We start from the raw sequence: 16,898 nt of genomic DNA, 5'->3' as shown, positions 1-16,898 counted from the left end.
ATGCTTGGGGTCATTGTCCATTTGGAAGACCCATTTGTGACCAAGCTTTACCTTCCTGACTGATGTCTTGAGATGTTGCTTCAATATATCCACATAATTTTCCTGTCTCACTTTGTGAAGTGCACCAGTCCCTCCTGCAGCAAAGCAGCCCCACAACATGATACTGCCACCCCCATGCTTCATGGTTGGGATGGTGTTCTTCGGCTTACAAGCCTTCCCCCTTTTCCTCCAAACATAACGATGGTCATTATGGCCAAACAGTTATATTTTTGTTTCATCAGACCAGAGGACATTTCTCCAAAAAGTACTATCTTTGTCCCCATGTGCAGTTGCAAACCGTAGTCTGGCTTTTTTATGGCGGTTTTGGAGCAATGGCTTCTTCCTTGCCGAGCGGCCTTTCAGGTTATGCCGATATAGGACTGGTTTTACTGTGGATATAAGTACTTTTGTACCTGTTTGCTCCAGCATCTTCACAGGGTCCTTTGCTGTTGTTCTGGGATTGATTTGTACTTTTCTCACCAAAGTACATTCATCTCTAGGAGACGGAACGTGTCTCCTTCCTGAGCGGTATGACGGCGTACTATTGTTTGTACAGATGAACGTGGTACCTTGAGGCATTTGGAAATTGCTCCCAAGGATGAACCAGAATTGTGGAGGTCTACAATTTTTTTTCTGAGGTCGGCTGTTTTTGGATTTTCCCATGATGTCAAGCAATGAGGCACTGAGTTTGAAGGTAGGCCTTGAAATACATCCACAGGTACACCTCCAATTGACTCAAATGATGTCAATTAGCCTATCAGAAGCTTCTAAAGCCATGACATCATTTTCTGGAATTTTCCAAGCTGTTTAAAGGCACAGTCAACTTAGTGTATGTAAACTTCTGACCCACTGGAATTGTGATACAGTGAATTATAAGTGAAATAATCTGTCTGTAAACAATTGTTGGAAAAAGTACTTGTGTCATGCACAAAGTAGATGTCCTAACCGACTTGCCAAAACTATAATTTGTTAACACGAAATTTGTGGAGTGGTTGAAAAACAAGTTTTAATGACTCCAACCTAAGTGTATGTAAACTTCCGACTTCAACTGTACATAGTTCACTGCAGTTAGATGTGCTGGTGCCACTGAGGTAGTTTAAATTATTGATTGAGGACCTCTATGTAGTTGTGATTGCTTTAATGAAATGTTTATTTTTTGCTTATTTTGCTGAATTATTGTTTCATAGAGATGTGTATGTTTTATTCTGTTTTTGTTGTAATGTGTACAGGGCTCTCTTGTAAAATAGATTTTAATCTCAATGTGACTCCCCGTTTAAAGGTTAAATAATAAATATGGTCTGTATATTGAATTTAATTTCAGATTAATGGTCATTACGTGAACATTAACAGCCAATACTATACAGTACATTTGGGAAAGTATTCAGACCCCTTGACTTTTTCCACATTTTGTAACGTTACAACCTTATTCTAAAATGGAGTAAATAAATACAAATCCTCATCAATCTACACACAAAACCCCATAATGACATCACAAAACCCCATGATGACAAAGCAAAAACAGGTTTAGACATTTTGCAAAATGTATTAAAAATAAAAAACAGATACCTTATTCACATAAGTATTCAGACCCTTTGCTATGAGACTCGAAATTGAGCTCAGGTGCATCCTGTTTCCATTGATCATCCTTGAGATGTTTCTACAACTTGATTGGAGTCCACCTGTGGTAAATGCAATTGATTGGACATGATTTGGAAAGGCACACACCTGTCTATATAAGGTCCCACAGTTGACAGTGCATGTCAGAGCAAAAACCAAGACATGAGGTCGAAGGAATTGTCAGTGGAGCTCCGAGACAGGATTGTATCGAGGCACAGATCTGGGGAAGGGTACCAAAGAATTGCTGCAGCATTGAAGGTCCCCAAGACCACAGTGGCCTCCATCATTCTAAAATGGAAGAAGTTTGGAACCACGAAGACTCTTCCTCGAGCTGGCCGCCCGGCCAAACAGGCAGTGAACGCGGTAAGCTATACCAATCGCCCCCGGCAGGAACACAGAACCTAACAGGCGGTGGTGGAAAAAGTACCCAATTGTACAAATACTAGAGTTAAAGTATAGATACCTTTTCAATAGAAAGTTATTCAAATGAAAGTCACCCAGTAAAAGGCAAAGCATTTGCTCCTAAATATAAGTAGTAAAAGTATAAATCCTTTCAAATTCCTTATATTAAGCAAAACAGCTGGCACCATTTTCTTGTTTTAAAAATGTATGGATAGCCAGGGGTACACTCCAACACTCAGACATAATTTACAAAATATGCATTTGTGTTTAGTGAGTCTGCCAGATCAGAGGCAGTAGGGATGACCAGGGATGTTCTCTTGATAAGTGCACACATTGGACCATGTTCCTGACCTGTTAAGTATTCAAAATGTAACTAGTACTTTAGGGTGTCAGGGAAAATGTATGGAGTAAAAAGTACATACATTTATTTAGGAATGTAGCGAAGTAAATGTTTTCAAAAATGTAAAGTACAGATACCCCAAAAAACAACTTAAGTAGTACTTTAAAGTATTTTTACTTAAGTACTTTACACCACTGCTAACAGGCGGAGGCTGGGGTGGTGGTGGGAGCTACAAGCCAGAGCACAGCAGCAGGATTTCTACTGGTAAAAGTGTGCTTTCATATTGTTTTCTTTGGCAACTGTGGTATCAGCAGGATAAACTCCTCTGTTCTGTACATTACCTTGGAAAATGAACTCCTCAAAGGGACTCATCTCCGTTTCGTCCCGCTGCGTCATCCATTATTTCCAAGGTAATGTACAGGACGTCTGCGTTTACCCCTTACATAATACACAGATGATATGAACTTGGTGAAATCCCTTACCTTCCTCCGCCTGCTCTCCCACTCCTCAAAACCACAACGTTTCGTCTCCCGTGCCTAAAATAAGAATGAATCTGTTCTGTATATGAAAACAGAAGTGTTTCCTGTTGGAATGCCGACGTGTGATCTGAACAGATTTACTCCGCTATATTATATACTTTCTCCTGGTCTGCAGCCAGAGAGAGACGGTAGGCCTCGTCTTGGAGACGCCGGATCTCCCACATTTCCTCTAGAGACTGAAAATCAATACAGGGACGGTAACAAAAACAAAGCCATTCGGATTGTTAAGTTCCAAGAAGAATCCTATAACTAACATTATACTTAATAAATTGATGATGAAAGTGGACGAGGTCATTTAACGTTCCAAACCTCTATAGTGTCACTGAAGCTTGCATTGACGCAACAGGCAGGTCCATCTCCATAGGCAGAGTCTCTGGCTCCTTTAACATAAAAATACAAGAAATCACTAGTGTCTCAAATACTTTATTACTTTTGTGTACCGTTTAAAAATTCAGTTTCATTTAAAAAATATAATGAATTACCTCTGGTATTTATCAGGTGACCTCCCCCTTCCAAACACACCAGCTATCAAATACCTTCAATCTTAAGTACAGGGCAGACCTCCCTAGCCCAGCTGATTTGATTGCAGCTGGACACATGCTGTCCAGCTGCAGGGGAACCAGCCTCCTCCTCCTGTCTGTCTTAATGGCTGCTACATTTTGGATTCATCTGGGGGAATGTTTCCCCCAAAAACCTTGAAGCTGCTCTCCTCCTGACCACAGGGCACCTTGCTCTGCCTCACAGGATACTCTAAAGATCATGGACTGTTTCCCTGTGTGTATTGGGATACTTTTAATTAGATGAAATAATGGTTTCCATATATCAGAACCTTTTAATCAGTAAAATAGCCGTCAATAAGTCTGTTTTTAATCACAAGATAGATTCACACCTAGCTTACTTACAAAGCAAGCACTGTGTCCACTGCAATATATGTGCGTCCTCGTGTACTGTAAGGATGTAGGGCCAATGTACCGGTCCTGTTCAGCAGCTGGATGGTAGGGTTAGCGATCAGTCAAAACCTCATATTTAGCAGCCCGCTTCTCCCCGTTTGCCGCCTTTGGACTCCAGCATTAGTGCGTCTTCTGAATGATTGAAATCTGACCGGTGTAAAAACGTTAGAAAAGTTACAATAATCACTCTCCGCATAATCAACGGCGCCCATCCTCGCGCACCCCACGGTAACTGCTGCTGTGGTTAGCTAGCTAGTTAGTCCAGTCACGCCCAATGTTTAAGCGATATTTGAAGAAAAAGTCAACTAAATCATTCACAACATGTAGCTATAAACACAACATGACAGCAATAGGGGGTGTCCATGGGGCTGGGGATCAGAAATGTCCGGTGAGAAGCAGGTTGAGGTTACCAGGGTTAGAGTAGTGCAGAAGTTGTCATATGCTGAGGCAGTGAAGGAAGTAGAGGAAGATGGGTCTAGGAGAGGGATCCTGAGAGGAGTGGTGTGAGTAGTAGATCTGGACCAGTCCAGAGGGATAGGCCGAGGAGTGATATGTTTCAGTAAGATTGGATTGTTAGCATTTATAGCAATGGTTATAAACTGTACTGCAGGGATGGAACGTAAGTCACAGAAAATAGAGGTTGTGGTGGCAGCTGCAGAGGTATTTGGGTGTGTGAGACTTGACATCAGAGTTACAGAGTGTGTTAAGTGGTGGTGTCCCATCCTTTCAGGTTGTTGGCCTGAGGTAGGACCCCTTACGGAAACAAATGCAGTATAACTGCAGAATGCTGCAAAAACTGCGTCCAAAATATATATATTTTTTACTGCAGTAATTTTGAATTGTAACTGCAGTTATATTGGCGTATAACTGCAGTTCAACTTTGAGTGTAGGGTACTTGGCGATTATTATAATTTAAGCGTAGTATAAGGGAGTTCTACTCCAGTCTAGTAGGTGGCGGTAATGCAACATTTATTGGATACCGAACGCCGTTAAACCCCACCGAAGAAGAGTGGCTAGCTAGTATCGGTAGCAACTTCTCAAAGTCAAATTCCAAGGTAAGATTAAGCTTTATTAGGAAGTTAAATCAGGGGTGAAAGTAAAGCGGAACGGTCCCGTACGGAGTCCCGGTAAAATATATAGTGGGGGTACGAGGCGCGCGTGGACAACAGTAGATGCAGCAATTCAGGCTACACGTGTAGGCCTTGTGACAATTGCAATACACCACACGTAGTTTTGAATCTGTATATTGCCATTCATTAAATTGGTGTTTGAATGCTGAAATGATTGTGACTGAACGAATGTCCGGGGGTAGCCTATAGGAGCGCTTTTGTTAAGTGCTTTGTTTGACAATCAGATGATAACCTCATAACTGCTTGTGTTTATGCCACATTAAAAAAGGAATAGGCGGCGTGTCCATAAGGCTAGGGGAAGCTAAGCTTTCCCTAAAGGACATGGAAAATTATATCCTAATTAGCTTACTCCTGTCTATACAGACATTCAAAATAGGCTACTACACTAGAAAGCATGATATGGCCACAGAGGATCATTAGCTTAAAAAAAATAAACACCTGTCGATTGTAGACTGATCTAAAACAATCGGAAGGGCCCGCGATTTGGGCAGCGCGCGCTTCAAATACCAAAATAGATAATTGTCAAGTTGCGACTGTCTGTGAAAAGCAGAGACCCAGCTGGTCATATCGCAATATTTAAAAATACAATCGCGGAAAAACTGTTTGAAAAGCAAATGGCTATTGCAGTAAAGGGATGACAATGAAAAGACTCCAATCCGTCTTTTAGATATCAAAATTATTAACTTAATTGAGCGAACAGTATCTTATTGGCACCAGCGGAGAACCTATGGTACTTTCATTCATACCATGGTACTTCTATGGTACTTTCATTCATACCATGGTACTTCTATGGTACTTTGACTTATATCATGGAATACTCTGAATCATGGAAATGCACCATGGTTTTAGCCTTGAAGTACTGCCATGCAGTACTAAATAACGCCATGGTATTGCATCATTTATACCATGTGGACCATGGAAATACCATGGTTTTAAACTACATGCGTTCAACCATGGTAATGAACAAAACTGATCAAATGGTACAATCTTTATTTATTGCGTGTTACCATAGTACAAAGACAGTATAATACATTAAATGAATAAACCCCATAAGGTCAAGAGGTTGGCTGGTATTATATTGATTAATTTATATACCTGTATGGGCAAGTTTCTGATAGTCAGAGGCAGGCTACCATTGTTGGACCTACTTTGATGTTACAGACAAATAAAAAGGGACATGGTTGCAGTGAAGAGGTACTACTTTCTGTATTAATAGAACAGTTGTTTTGCTGATGTTTGGGTGTCCTGTGTTGCCGACCTGACATGTTTACAGTATTTATAGTCACGGGCCTGTTTCGGCTCACAGAGGGAGCCGCTCTCTCTCTACAGTGGCTCTCTCGCTAGCCTGTCCGAGTCCGTTGCCAAGCCAACTGTAAACCGAGGAGAAGCGCCAGATAAACGACATATTTTAAACGTTATCATAACAGTGCGCACCAGTACCACGGTATTTTCCTGTCATGGTACTGCACAAAAAAATACATGGTACCATGGTATTATTTTCATTGTACTACCATGTTACATTTGTGTAAGGGGAGTGTGCCACTTTTGTTGGTTTTCTTTACAAAAATTTCCTCCTCCAGGTTAGATGGATATCATATTGTATTTGTCTCATTTCGTAGGCCGATTATATGGATCAGACAACATCGTTTTTATTGATCAGTTTGTCAATATCGGCAGACTAGTCTACCCTGTAATTGTTGTAGTATTTAATAAAAAAAATATATTATTAAAGTACCCGCACTTGGGTGTCTTCTGAATTCTTACGGGTAATCTACTTTCACCCCTGCATTAAATCATTGACAATGATTTGATCGTGTAGAATAGATTTGTAGTTGTAAACACATTGTCAGACATGTAACTGAGTTGTGAATAAAAAACACTTTTGTAGTTGTAATCGCGTTCGAAAACTTGTAACGTAATAATTGCATCTGTACGAAATGGACCTGCGCATGTCAATTTCGCTCGCTCAGACTTTTGGCAGCGCTTTAGCGCCATCCCGTGACAACAATGTTTGTAGATATGCAAACTGTGATTCGCAAGGACAGAGATGGCAGGATCTCTGGGAGTTGGGACCTGTTGCTTCTAACCAATCAGATGAGGTTTTCGTCTAAATCAAATTGTATTTGTCAAAACAACAGGAGCCTTTTGGACCCAGACGTGGGCTCTGGTAACGCTTGCCACGTGGTAGCAGAGGGCACAGTCTATGACTTGGGTGACAGGAGTCTTTGACAATTTTTGGGGCCTTCCTCTGACACCACCTAGTGTATATAGGTCCTGGATGGCAGGAAGCTTGGCCCCAGTGATGTATTTGGCCATACGCACTACCCTCTGTAGTGCCTTATGGTTGGATGCCGAGCACTTGCCATACCAGGCGGTGATGCAACCTGTCAGGATGCTCTGGATGGTGCAGCTGTAGAACTTTGAGGATCTGGGGACCCATGCCAAATCTTTTCAGTCTCCTAACAGGAAAAGGTTTTGTCATGCCCTCTTCACGACTGTCTTGGTGTGTTTGGACCATGAGTTTGTTGGTGATGTGGACACCAAGGACCTTGACGCTCTCAAACCCGCTCCACTACAGCCCCGTCGATGTTAATGGGGGCCTGTTCGGCCCTCCTTTTCCTGTAGACCCCGATCAGCTCCGTTGTCTTGCTCACATTCAGGGAGAGGTTGCTGTCCTGGCACCACACTGCCAGGTCTCTGACCTCCTCCCTATAGGCTGTCTCATCGTTGTTGGTGATCAGGCCTACTACTGTTGTCAGCAAACTTAATGATGGTGTTGGAGTCATGCTTGGCCACGCAGTCGTGGGTGAACGGAGTACAGGAGGGGACTAAGCACACACCCCTGAGGGGCCCCGGTGTTGAGGATCAGTGTGGCAGACGTGTTGTTGCTTACCCTTACCACCTGGGGGCGGCCCGTCAGGCAGTCCAGGATCCAGTTGCAGAGGGAGGTGTTTAGTCCCAGGGTCCTTAGCTTCATGGGCACTATGGTGTTGACCGCTGAGCTGTAGTCAATGAACAGAATTCTCACATAGGTGTTCCTTTTGTCCAGGTGGGAAAGGGCAGTGTGGGGTGCAATTGAGATTGCGTCGTCTGTGGATCTGTTGGGGCGGTATGCGAATTGGAGTGTGTCTAGGGTTTCCAGGATGATGGTGTTGATGTGAGCCATGACCAGAATTTCAAAGCATTTCATGGCTACCGACATGAGTGCTACGGGTCGGTAGTCATATAGGCAGGTTACCTTAGTGTTCTTAGGCACAGGGACTATGGTGGTCTGCTTGAAACATGTTGGTATTACAGACTAGGTCAGGGAGAGGTTGAAAATGTCAGTGAAGACACTTGCTAGTTGGTCCGCGCATGCTTTTAGTACACGCCCTGGTAATCCATCAGGCCCCCCGGCCTTGTGAATGTTAACCTGCTTAAAGGTCTTGCTCACATCGGCTATGGAGAGCGTGATCACACAGTAGTCCGGAACAGCTGGTGCTCTCATGCATGCGTCAGTGTTGCTTGCCTCGAAGCGAGCATAAAGGGCATTAAGCTTGTCTGGTAGGCTCGCGTCACTGGGCAGCTCGCGGCTGAGTTTCCCTTTGTAGTCAGTAATAGTTTGCAAACCCTGCCACATCCAATGAGAGTCGGAGCCAGTGTAGTACGATTGGATCTTAGTCCTGTATCAACGCTTTGCCTGTTTGATGGGTCGTCTGAGGGCATAGCGGGATTTCTTATAAGCGCCCGGAATAGTGTCCACTCCTTGAAAGCGGCAGCTCTAGCCTTTAGCTTGGTGCGGCTGTCGCCTGTAATACATGGCTTCTGGTTGGGATATGTACGTACGGTCACTGTGGGGACGACATCGTCACTGGCTTCATCAATGAGGTGGTATAATCCTCAATACCATTGGATGAATCGCGAAACATATTCCAGTCTGTGCTAGCAAAACAGTCCTGTAGCGTTGCATCTGCCTCATCAGACCACATCGGTTATTGAGCAAGTCACTGGTACTTCCTGCTTTAGTTTTTGCTTGTAAGCAGGAATCAGAAGGATGGAATTATGGTCAGATTTGCCAAATGGAGGGTGAGGGAGAGCTTTGTATGCATCTCTGTGTGGAGTAAAGGTGGTCCAGAGTTATTATTATTTAATTTTTTCCCCCCTTCTAGTTGCAGATGTGACATCCTGGTAGAAATGAGGTACAATGGATTTTAGTTTGTCTGCATTAAAGTCCCTGACCACTAGGAGCACCACTTCTGGATGAGCATTTTCTTGTTTGAATTTGTCCTTATACAGCTCGTTGAGTGAGGTTTTAGTCTTAGTACCAGCATCAGTCTGTGGTAGTAAATAGATGGCTACGAATAATACAGATGAGAACTCTCTTGGTAGTTAGTGTGGTCTACAACTTATCATGAGGTACTCTACCATAGGCGAGCAATACCTCAATACTTTAATGTTAGACATTGCGCACCAGCAGTTATTGACAAATAGACACCCCCGCCCCTCGTCTTACCAGATGTAGCTTCTCTGTCCTGCCGATGCACAGAAAACCCAGCCAGCTCTATTTTATCCGTGTCGTCGTTCAGCCACGACTCGATAAAACACAAGATATTACAGTTAATGTCCCGTTGGTAGGATAGTCTCGATCGTAGATCGAGTTTGTTTTCCGGTGATTGCACTATTGGCCACGTTAGGCACACCAATTGGTTTCATCTCGTTAGTCAGTATGCGTTACACCTGTGCTGGCTTGTCATCTCATTAGTCAGATGGTGTTTCAACTGTGCTGGCCCAGGTGATATTTAATAGTGGCTGGCCAAGTACTCCAGTTGCCTTCAGCGATGTGGAGGGTTAACATCTTTTAGTTTACTTGATTAAAAAAAAAACGTAACACTATCCATAAAAGCAAGACCTATATACTTACCCGCCATCACAGCTAACAGGTGGACATTGTGCAATCAGTCTTAGTGGTAACCTGGTAACGCACATCGTGATTGACAGGTGGTTTCCCCAGACAACATGGCCCATGTGAGTTGTCACCAACCAACCATTGTAGAGTCTGCTGGTCTATGAAACTTTATCTGATTGGTTAAAAGAAACCTGTCCCACCTCCCAGAACTCCTTCTCTCGCTCTCCTTGCTTGCAAATCGCTGTTTGCACATCTACAAATCTAGATGCAAATATTAAATTACAAGTTTGCAAATGCAATTACAGATTCTTCTTTCATGTTCACAACTCATCAGTTACACTTACAAATTGTTTACAACTACACATCTATTCTACACACTCAAATCATTATGTAGATTTAACTTCATAATTTATAACATTCTATGTACTTATAACATTTTTTAGTAGTCAGATTATTTGTCGACGTACATCCAATCAACATATCTCGACAAGAAGCTAGGCCACAGGTCTAACCAAGTTAGGTAGCTAGCTACTAGGTGCTAACTAGGTTACTACTAGGTTGTCATCTTCAACCTCTACGCTAATGCTAATTGTGAATGTCACATTATTTGTTATCAAGTCAATAATGTCAAATATGTGATGTGTGAATTGTTCATCTCAATCAGGCAACACTGATCACTAGCTAACCTTAGTAAGTTAGCATGGCTAGCTAGCTAGGCCGTGTGTCAGGTAAATAAGGTTGGCTAGCTAACCTTAAGTTAGCATGGCTAGCTAGCTAGCTAACTTAAATTTTAGTAATCATTTACTTAGCCATTTGTCCAGTGTGATTACAAAACAAATTCAATTTTGGTTCAGCTTTAAACTAACTTCGTGCTTGTAATTTAGCTATCTAGCTAGATCACATCCCACCCTAGTGAGAAAGGTGATAGTAAAATGAATCAGTAAGCTGCAGTTAACCCAATAAAGCTAAAAACATTGTTAACATTAGCTAGCTATCGTTGCCATCGCCACATCAATGTTAGCTAGCTAGCTACATTTTCTTAGCAGAATCCTAGAAGATGAAATATTTTGCATGCATGGTCTATCTATCCTTTTTATTAGCAAAGCTGTTCTAGTGAAACTCACCCTGTTTGTGAAACTCACCTTTCACTTCTTTTTGTGCCTCCTTTTGAATCCATCTGTAGCCTTCCATGTCTGAACCCAAGTCCACAGAGTCCCCAGGTTCTGGCTGTGGTGTTCCAGTCCAGAGAACCTCAAAGCAGGGTCCAGATATGGTCTCAGTGAAGCTGGAGGACTGCAGTCAACCACTGGAAGTCAATGTGATTGTTAAAGAGGAGGCGGAGGAGAGGGCAGTCAAAGTGGAAGAGGAGGCGGAGGAGAGAGCAGTCAAAGTGGAAGAAAAGGAGGAGAGAGCAGTCAAAGAGGAAGAGGAGGCGGAGGAGAGAGCAGTCAAAGTGGAAGAAAAGGAGGAGAGAGCAGTCAAAGAGGAAGAGGAGGCGGAGGAGAGAGCAGAGGAAGAGGCGGAGGAGAGAGCAGTCAAAGAGGAAGAAAAGGAGGAGGAGAGAGCAGTCAAAGAGGAAGACAAGGAGGAGGAGAGAGCCATCACAGAGGCGACGGAGGAAAGACCACTCAAAGAGGAGCTGAAGGAGAGCGGAGTCAAAGAGGAGGAGAGTCCAATCAAAGAAGAGAACAGAGATGTGTCTGCTCCATATCTAGAGGAAGTAGATGGCATCACTGATCCAGGTAAGCAGGGGATTCCAAAACTATTATTGACAGCTCACTTCCCACAACTATTATTGTTTTAAAGTGAGCTCAGCTTCTAGACAGAGATTGTGGTAGCAGTATACCACTGTGCAACTTATTTACCGACATGTGTCTGTATCTTTAAATATTGTGGTGCCAGGATCCTGTTATGGGTATGCTTGTCACTAACAGAGACAGGATAGTTTGTCAGGATCAAAATAAATATTAAAGGAGCGAGGCTCAGGTAAAAGTTAGAGGAAAACCGTCAATGGATACATGTTGCCCTAAGAGATGTGCAAAGTTAGTCTTAGTTTTAAGGCAGCAAAATGTGTAGATTATGCAAGAGGTGTGTAGACTTTAACTAGCTACTGTATGTCCATATTCCCACAGGAGAGCGTTCAGACAGTGAGCCCAGTTCCACAGCATCAGGAAACCATAATCAACACAGACAGAGGAACTCAAGACAGAAACGTCACCACTGCATGGACTGCTTCACTAGTTTCTATGAGCCAGAGGAGTTAAGAAGACACACTTGTAGGCCCCGACCCTGTTCAGATTGCAGAGGCAGTTTTATTTGTCCAACTCAGCTCAAATCACACCAACAGACTCACAGAATAAAGAAGACTTACCCATGTGATCAATGTGGGAAGAGCTTTCCGACACCAAGCAAACTAATGACGCACCAGAAAACTCACACAGGAGAGAAGCCTTACCACTGCTCTCAATGTGGGACGAGCGTCAGTAATTTAGCACATCTAAAGCGACACCAGAGGATAATACACATGGGAGAGAAGCCTTACCACTGTGCTCAGTGTGATAAGCGCTTCAGTCAGGCAGGGCACCTGAAGACACACCAGCGAACTCACACAGGAGAGAAGCCTTACCACTGCTCTCAGTGTGGTAAGAGCTTTGGTCGGGCAGGATCTCTGAAGACACACCAGATTACTCACACAGAAGAGAAGCCTTATCACTGCTCTCAATGTGGGGATAACTTCACCAGTTTATATTTCCTAAAGAAACACCAGATAACTCATACAGGTGAGCAGCCGTACCACTGCTCTCAGTGTGGGAAGAGCTTCAGTCAGGCAGGAGACCTGAAGCAACACCAGCGAACTCACTCAGGAGAGAAACCATACCACTGCCCTCAGTGTGGGAAGCGGTTTGGATGGGCACGAGCTCTAAAGACACACCAGCTAACTCACACAGAGGAGAAGCCTTATCACTGCTCTCAGTGTGGGAGGAGCTTCAGTCAGACAGCACACCTGAAGAAACACCAGCTAACTCACACAGGAGAGAAGCTTTACAACTGCTCTCAATGTGGGAAGGGTTTCAGTCGGCCAGCACACCTAACGAGACACCAGCGAACTCATACCGGAGAGAAGCCTTACCACTGCTCTCAATGTGGGAAGAGCTGCAGTCAGACAGCAGACCTAAAGAGACACCAGCTAACACACCGCGGAGAGAAGCCTTACCACTGCTCTCAGTGTGGGAAGAGTTTCAGGCATTTAACAACTCTGAAGATGCACCAGATGAGAAGCTTTTCGACTGCTGTTAGTGTGGGAAGAGTTTTAAATGCCTAAAAGAACATCAGAAGATGTTGCCCCAAACTGACCTTTTATAATGATGTTGCCAAGCTGGACATCTAACAATATTGACTGAGTTTATTTATTTTGTTTATTTTTTTTCCAACCTGATGTACATTGTCATATAAAAAATGTACCAAAGCGTATGAAATATGACATGAGGGTCACATTTAAATTAAAGTGTCTATTTCTCCAGAAATGTATTCAGTTTCTATCTCCATAAATCAATTCTTTCTTCACCACACTTCTATTATCGAAAGTCAACCTCTCTCCTCTTGGGAAGGTTTGATTTGCATATTGATGTAATTTCACCAGTGTTGGGGAAACACATTAGTAACACGGGGTTACAGTAATAGTATTGCATTACTCAGTAAGAAGGTAACAACATAAAGTTGAAATCTGTATTTAAATAATAACTAGTTAGCAATGTGTTACTTCGTAATATAGTTGCAGTGTCATGCTGTGTGGTGTTTCCATGATCTAAAGGGATTTCACCTGTTAGGAGAGGCAGAACCTGGTTTACAGGTAAATACATGAGAAGCCTTACTCACCTGACCGCTCACATTATATAAAAACATCAACAAAGTTAAGGACAAACACACATTAAGAACACCTGCTCTTTCCATGACATAGACTGACCTGGTGAATCCAGGTGAAAGCTATGATCCCTTATTGATGTCACCTGTTAATTCCACTTCAATCACTGTAGATGAAGGGAAGGTCAAAGATGGATTTTGAAGCCTTGAAACGTGTGTGTGCCATTCAGAGGGTGAATGGCCAAGACAAAAGATTTAAGACACCGGGTTGTGTCAAGAACTGCAACGCTGCTGGGTTTTTCACGCTCAACAGTTTCCTGTGTATCAAGAATGGTCCATCACCCGAAGGACATCCAGCCAACTTGACGTAACTGTGGGAAGCATTGGAGTCAACATGGGCCAGCAGGACTGTGGAACACTTTCGACACTGAGGCTGTTATGAGTCAATAACTCCATATTAGGAAGGTGTTCCTAATGTTTGGTATACTCAGTGTATACCTTCTATAAACGACAGCCTGCCCTGAAATTCTATACATGAACTTTACTATGTACACATACAGGTTGACTCCAGCCCCAGATTTTTCTACCCCCCCCCAGGCCACCCTTCTCTTCCAGATCCCCTTCCACTGCCAGTCCTCCACCCAGCACCCAGGTTCTCTCCAGCCCCAGATCCCCCTCCACTCCCAGGCTACCCTTCTCTCCCAGACCCCCTTCTACCGCCAGTCCTCGACCCCTAGCCATGGAGCTCCAAGGACCGCTGGGGTCTTCTTCCCATGGTGGTCACATCGATCTCTCCTTTATCAAATCCAGTGTTCCAAGGTCTCATAAATGTGGAAAGGGTCAACACACATCAGCAGACTATCACAGACTCCCAGCTAGTGTTGTACAATTCAACTAACTTTCCCCAGGTTTGCTGGAAATCCTGGTTAGAAAATCCTGGAATCGTGGGGCAATAAGAAGAACATCCGGAATCCTCCAACCAGGATTTCTGGAAAACCTGGGATTTATTTTTTTTATTTTTATTTAAAATTATTTTTAAACCCTACTCCAAGTGTGTGCGTGTGTATATAATTTACATAAGTTGAAACACTGTATGCAGCTTTGTGTACACTGCATTTTCTGTCATTATGGATTTGATTATTCACTGTCATTAAGTTATGTTGACCTATACTAACAGGATGTAAAACTGAAGGTAAATAAAAAAGTAATTTACGTTACTGCTTTGTGTTTTTAAATGTTTCTTAGTACAGGGTTCAGGCATCATTCAGGATACTGGTTTGTATAAGTTAACACACTCCATTACGGTGTACATTTTAGAACATCCCTAGGGCTACTCCCTATGACAAAAGTCCCGTACGGACATTACTTTATTGCACATCATATAAAGCAGTGGTCTCCAAACGGTCGATCGCTATTGACTGATCGATCTCCAAGGCATTCTAAGTCGATAAACCTTACGTTCCTATTTTTTTAATTCGTCTTGCGCTGTTGGTGGTATGTGCACCCGATTCAGCTGTCCTGTGCGCCGGGTGGACAAGGTGTTCCCATTTTATTTGTCAGAAGGTACAAATTCTGCCTTCCCGGGGGGGAGCACTATATGCCCACTGCTGGCCAATCAGATGGCTCAGATTACCGTGTCTGCAGTAATGTAGCAGGCATAAAAGAAAGTCCCGTGTGGCTCAGTTGGTAGAGCATGACGCTTGCAACGCCGGGGTTGTGGGTTCAATTCCCATGGCGGACCAGTATGGGGGGAAAAAGTATTAAAATGTATGCACTCACTACTGTAAGTCGCTCTGGATAAGAGCGTCTGCTAAATGACTAAAATGTAATGTATAAAATATCACCACCTAACCTACTTGAAGAGATGTCAGTGAAGTTGAATGCAGTGGGTGTAGTAGCTTCGTTGAACCAGAAGGTGGCGACCTGTAATTTAAACAGCTTGAGTAAAGAAGTTGCTTTCCTGCCATGACTGGCCTCACACTCCAGTACTGTAGGTGGCACTGCATGCACCTTTCCGCCAATACATATTAAAGAAGAAGTTGCTTTCTTCCAATAGTGGAACCTTGATCAAGGTGCTTCACGTATTATCTGAGCTGACCATTGTTTCCAAACAAAAATGTATGAAGATATAAGATCATATTCTTAAAATGGCAATCAGCAGTAGAAAACATAACAAAGCGTTTCTGTAAATTGCTGCGTGTAACCCCTCTCAAATTCCTAGACAGAACTATGGATGCAGGACTGAACATGCATCCATGATAGTTTTGAAGCTATGTAGTGTTGGTTTACATTTTATTTATCAACACTGGAGTAAAACAAGCTTTGTTTAATATTTTGGGTTTTGATGGGGTAAGAGTTTATCTAAGCTTGTGAAGAATTTCTAAGTTATATTCTTCAAGAATCAATGGCTACATGAATGTAGGCAGCAAAATAATGATTTAGTGCAGTTGCGCAATGTATGCATCTATCGCAGCCTTGTCTGTCTTGAGTACGTAGATGAGTATTCTCACGATGACAGTGAAGTGAAAGCGAAAGAATGGCAAAAAGATCAGAAAAATGTATCCATGCTTTTGTTACTTCTAGGCTGGACTACTGCAATGCTCTACTTTCCGGCTACCCGGATAAAGCACTAAACAAACTTCAGTTAGTGCTAAATACGGCTGCTAGAATCCTGACTAGAACCAAAAAATGTGATCATATTACTCCAGTGCTAGCCACCCTACACTGGCTTCCTGTTAAGGCAAGGGCTGATTTCAAGGTTTTACTGCTAACCTACAAAGCATTACATGGGCTTGCTCCTACCTATCTTTCCGATTTGGTCCTGCCGTACATACCTACACGTACGCTACGGTCACAAGACGCAGGCCTCCTAATTGTCCCTAGAATTTCTAAGCAAACGGCTGGAGGTAGGGCTTTCTCCTATAGAGCTCCATTTTTATGGAATGGTCTGCCTACCAATGTGAGAGACGCAGACTCAGTCTCAACCTTTAAGTCTTTACTGAAGACTTATCTCTTCAGTAGGTCCTATGATTAAGTATAGTCTGGCCCAGGAGTGTGAAGGTGAACGGAAAGGTTGGAGCAACGAACCGCCCTTGCTGTCTCTGCCTTGCCAGTTCCCCTCTTTCCACTGGGATT

General features: G+C 43.1%; 1 protein-coding gene across 1 annotated transcript; it reads left to right on the top strand.

The window, feature by feature from the left end:
- Positions 1–4,848: 4,848 nt before the first annotated feature.
- Positions 4,849–14,980, top strand: LOC106564125 (zinc finger protein 883). Its single transcript, XM_014130128.2, has 3 exons — positions 4,849–4,942; positions 11,086–11,644; positions 12,035–14,980. The coding sequence occupies exons 2-3, from the start codon at positions 11,092–11,094 to the stop codon at positions 13,222–13,224; spliced, it is 1,743 nt and encodes a 580-aa protein (XP_013985603.2). The 5' UTR covers positions 4,849–4,942; positions 11,086–11,091; the 3' UTR covers positions 13,225–14,980.
- The last annotated feature ends 1,918 nt before the right edge of the window (positions 14,981–16,898 follow it).

Source organism: Salmo salar, chromosome ssa12 (genome assembly GCF_905237065.1).
Source record: "Salmo salar chromosome ssa12, Ssal_v3.1, whole genome shotgun sequence".
Lineage (NCBI taxonomy): Eukaryota > Metazoa > Chordata > Actinopteri > Salmoniformes > Salmonidae > Salmo > Salmo salar.
Note: the sequence above shows the minus strand (reverse complement) of the source record. Positions and strands in the feature narration are given on the sequence as shown.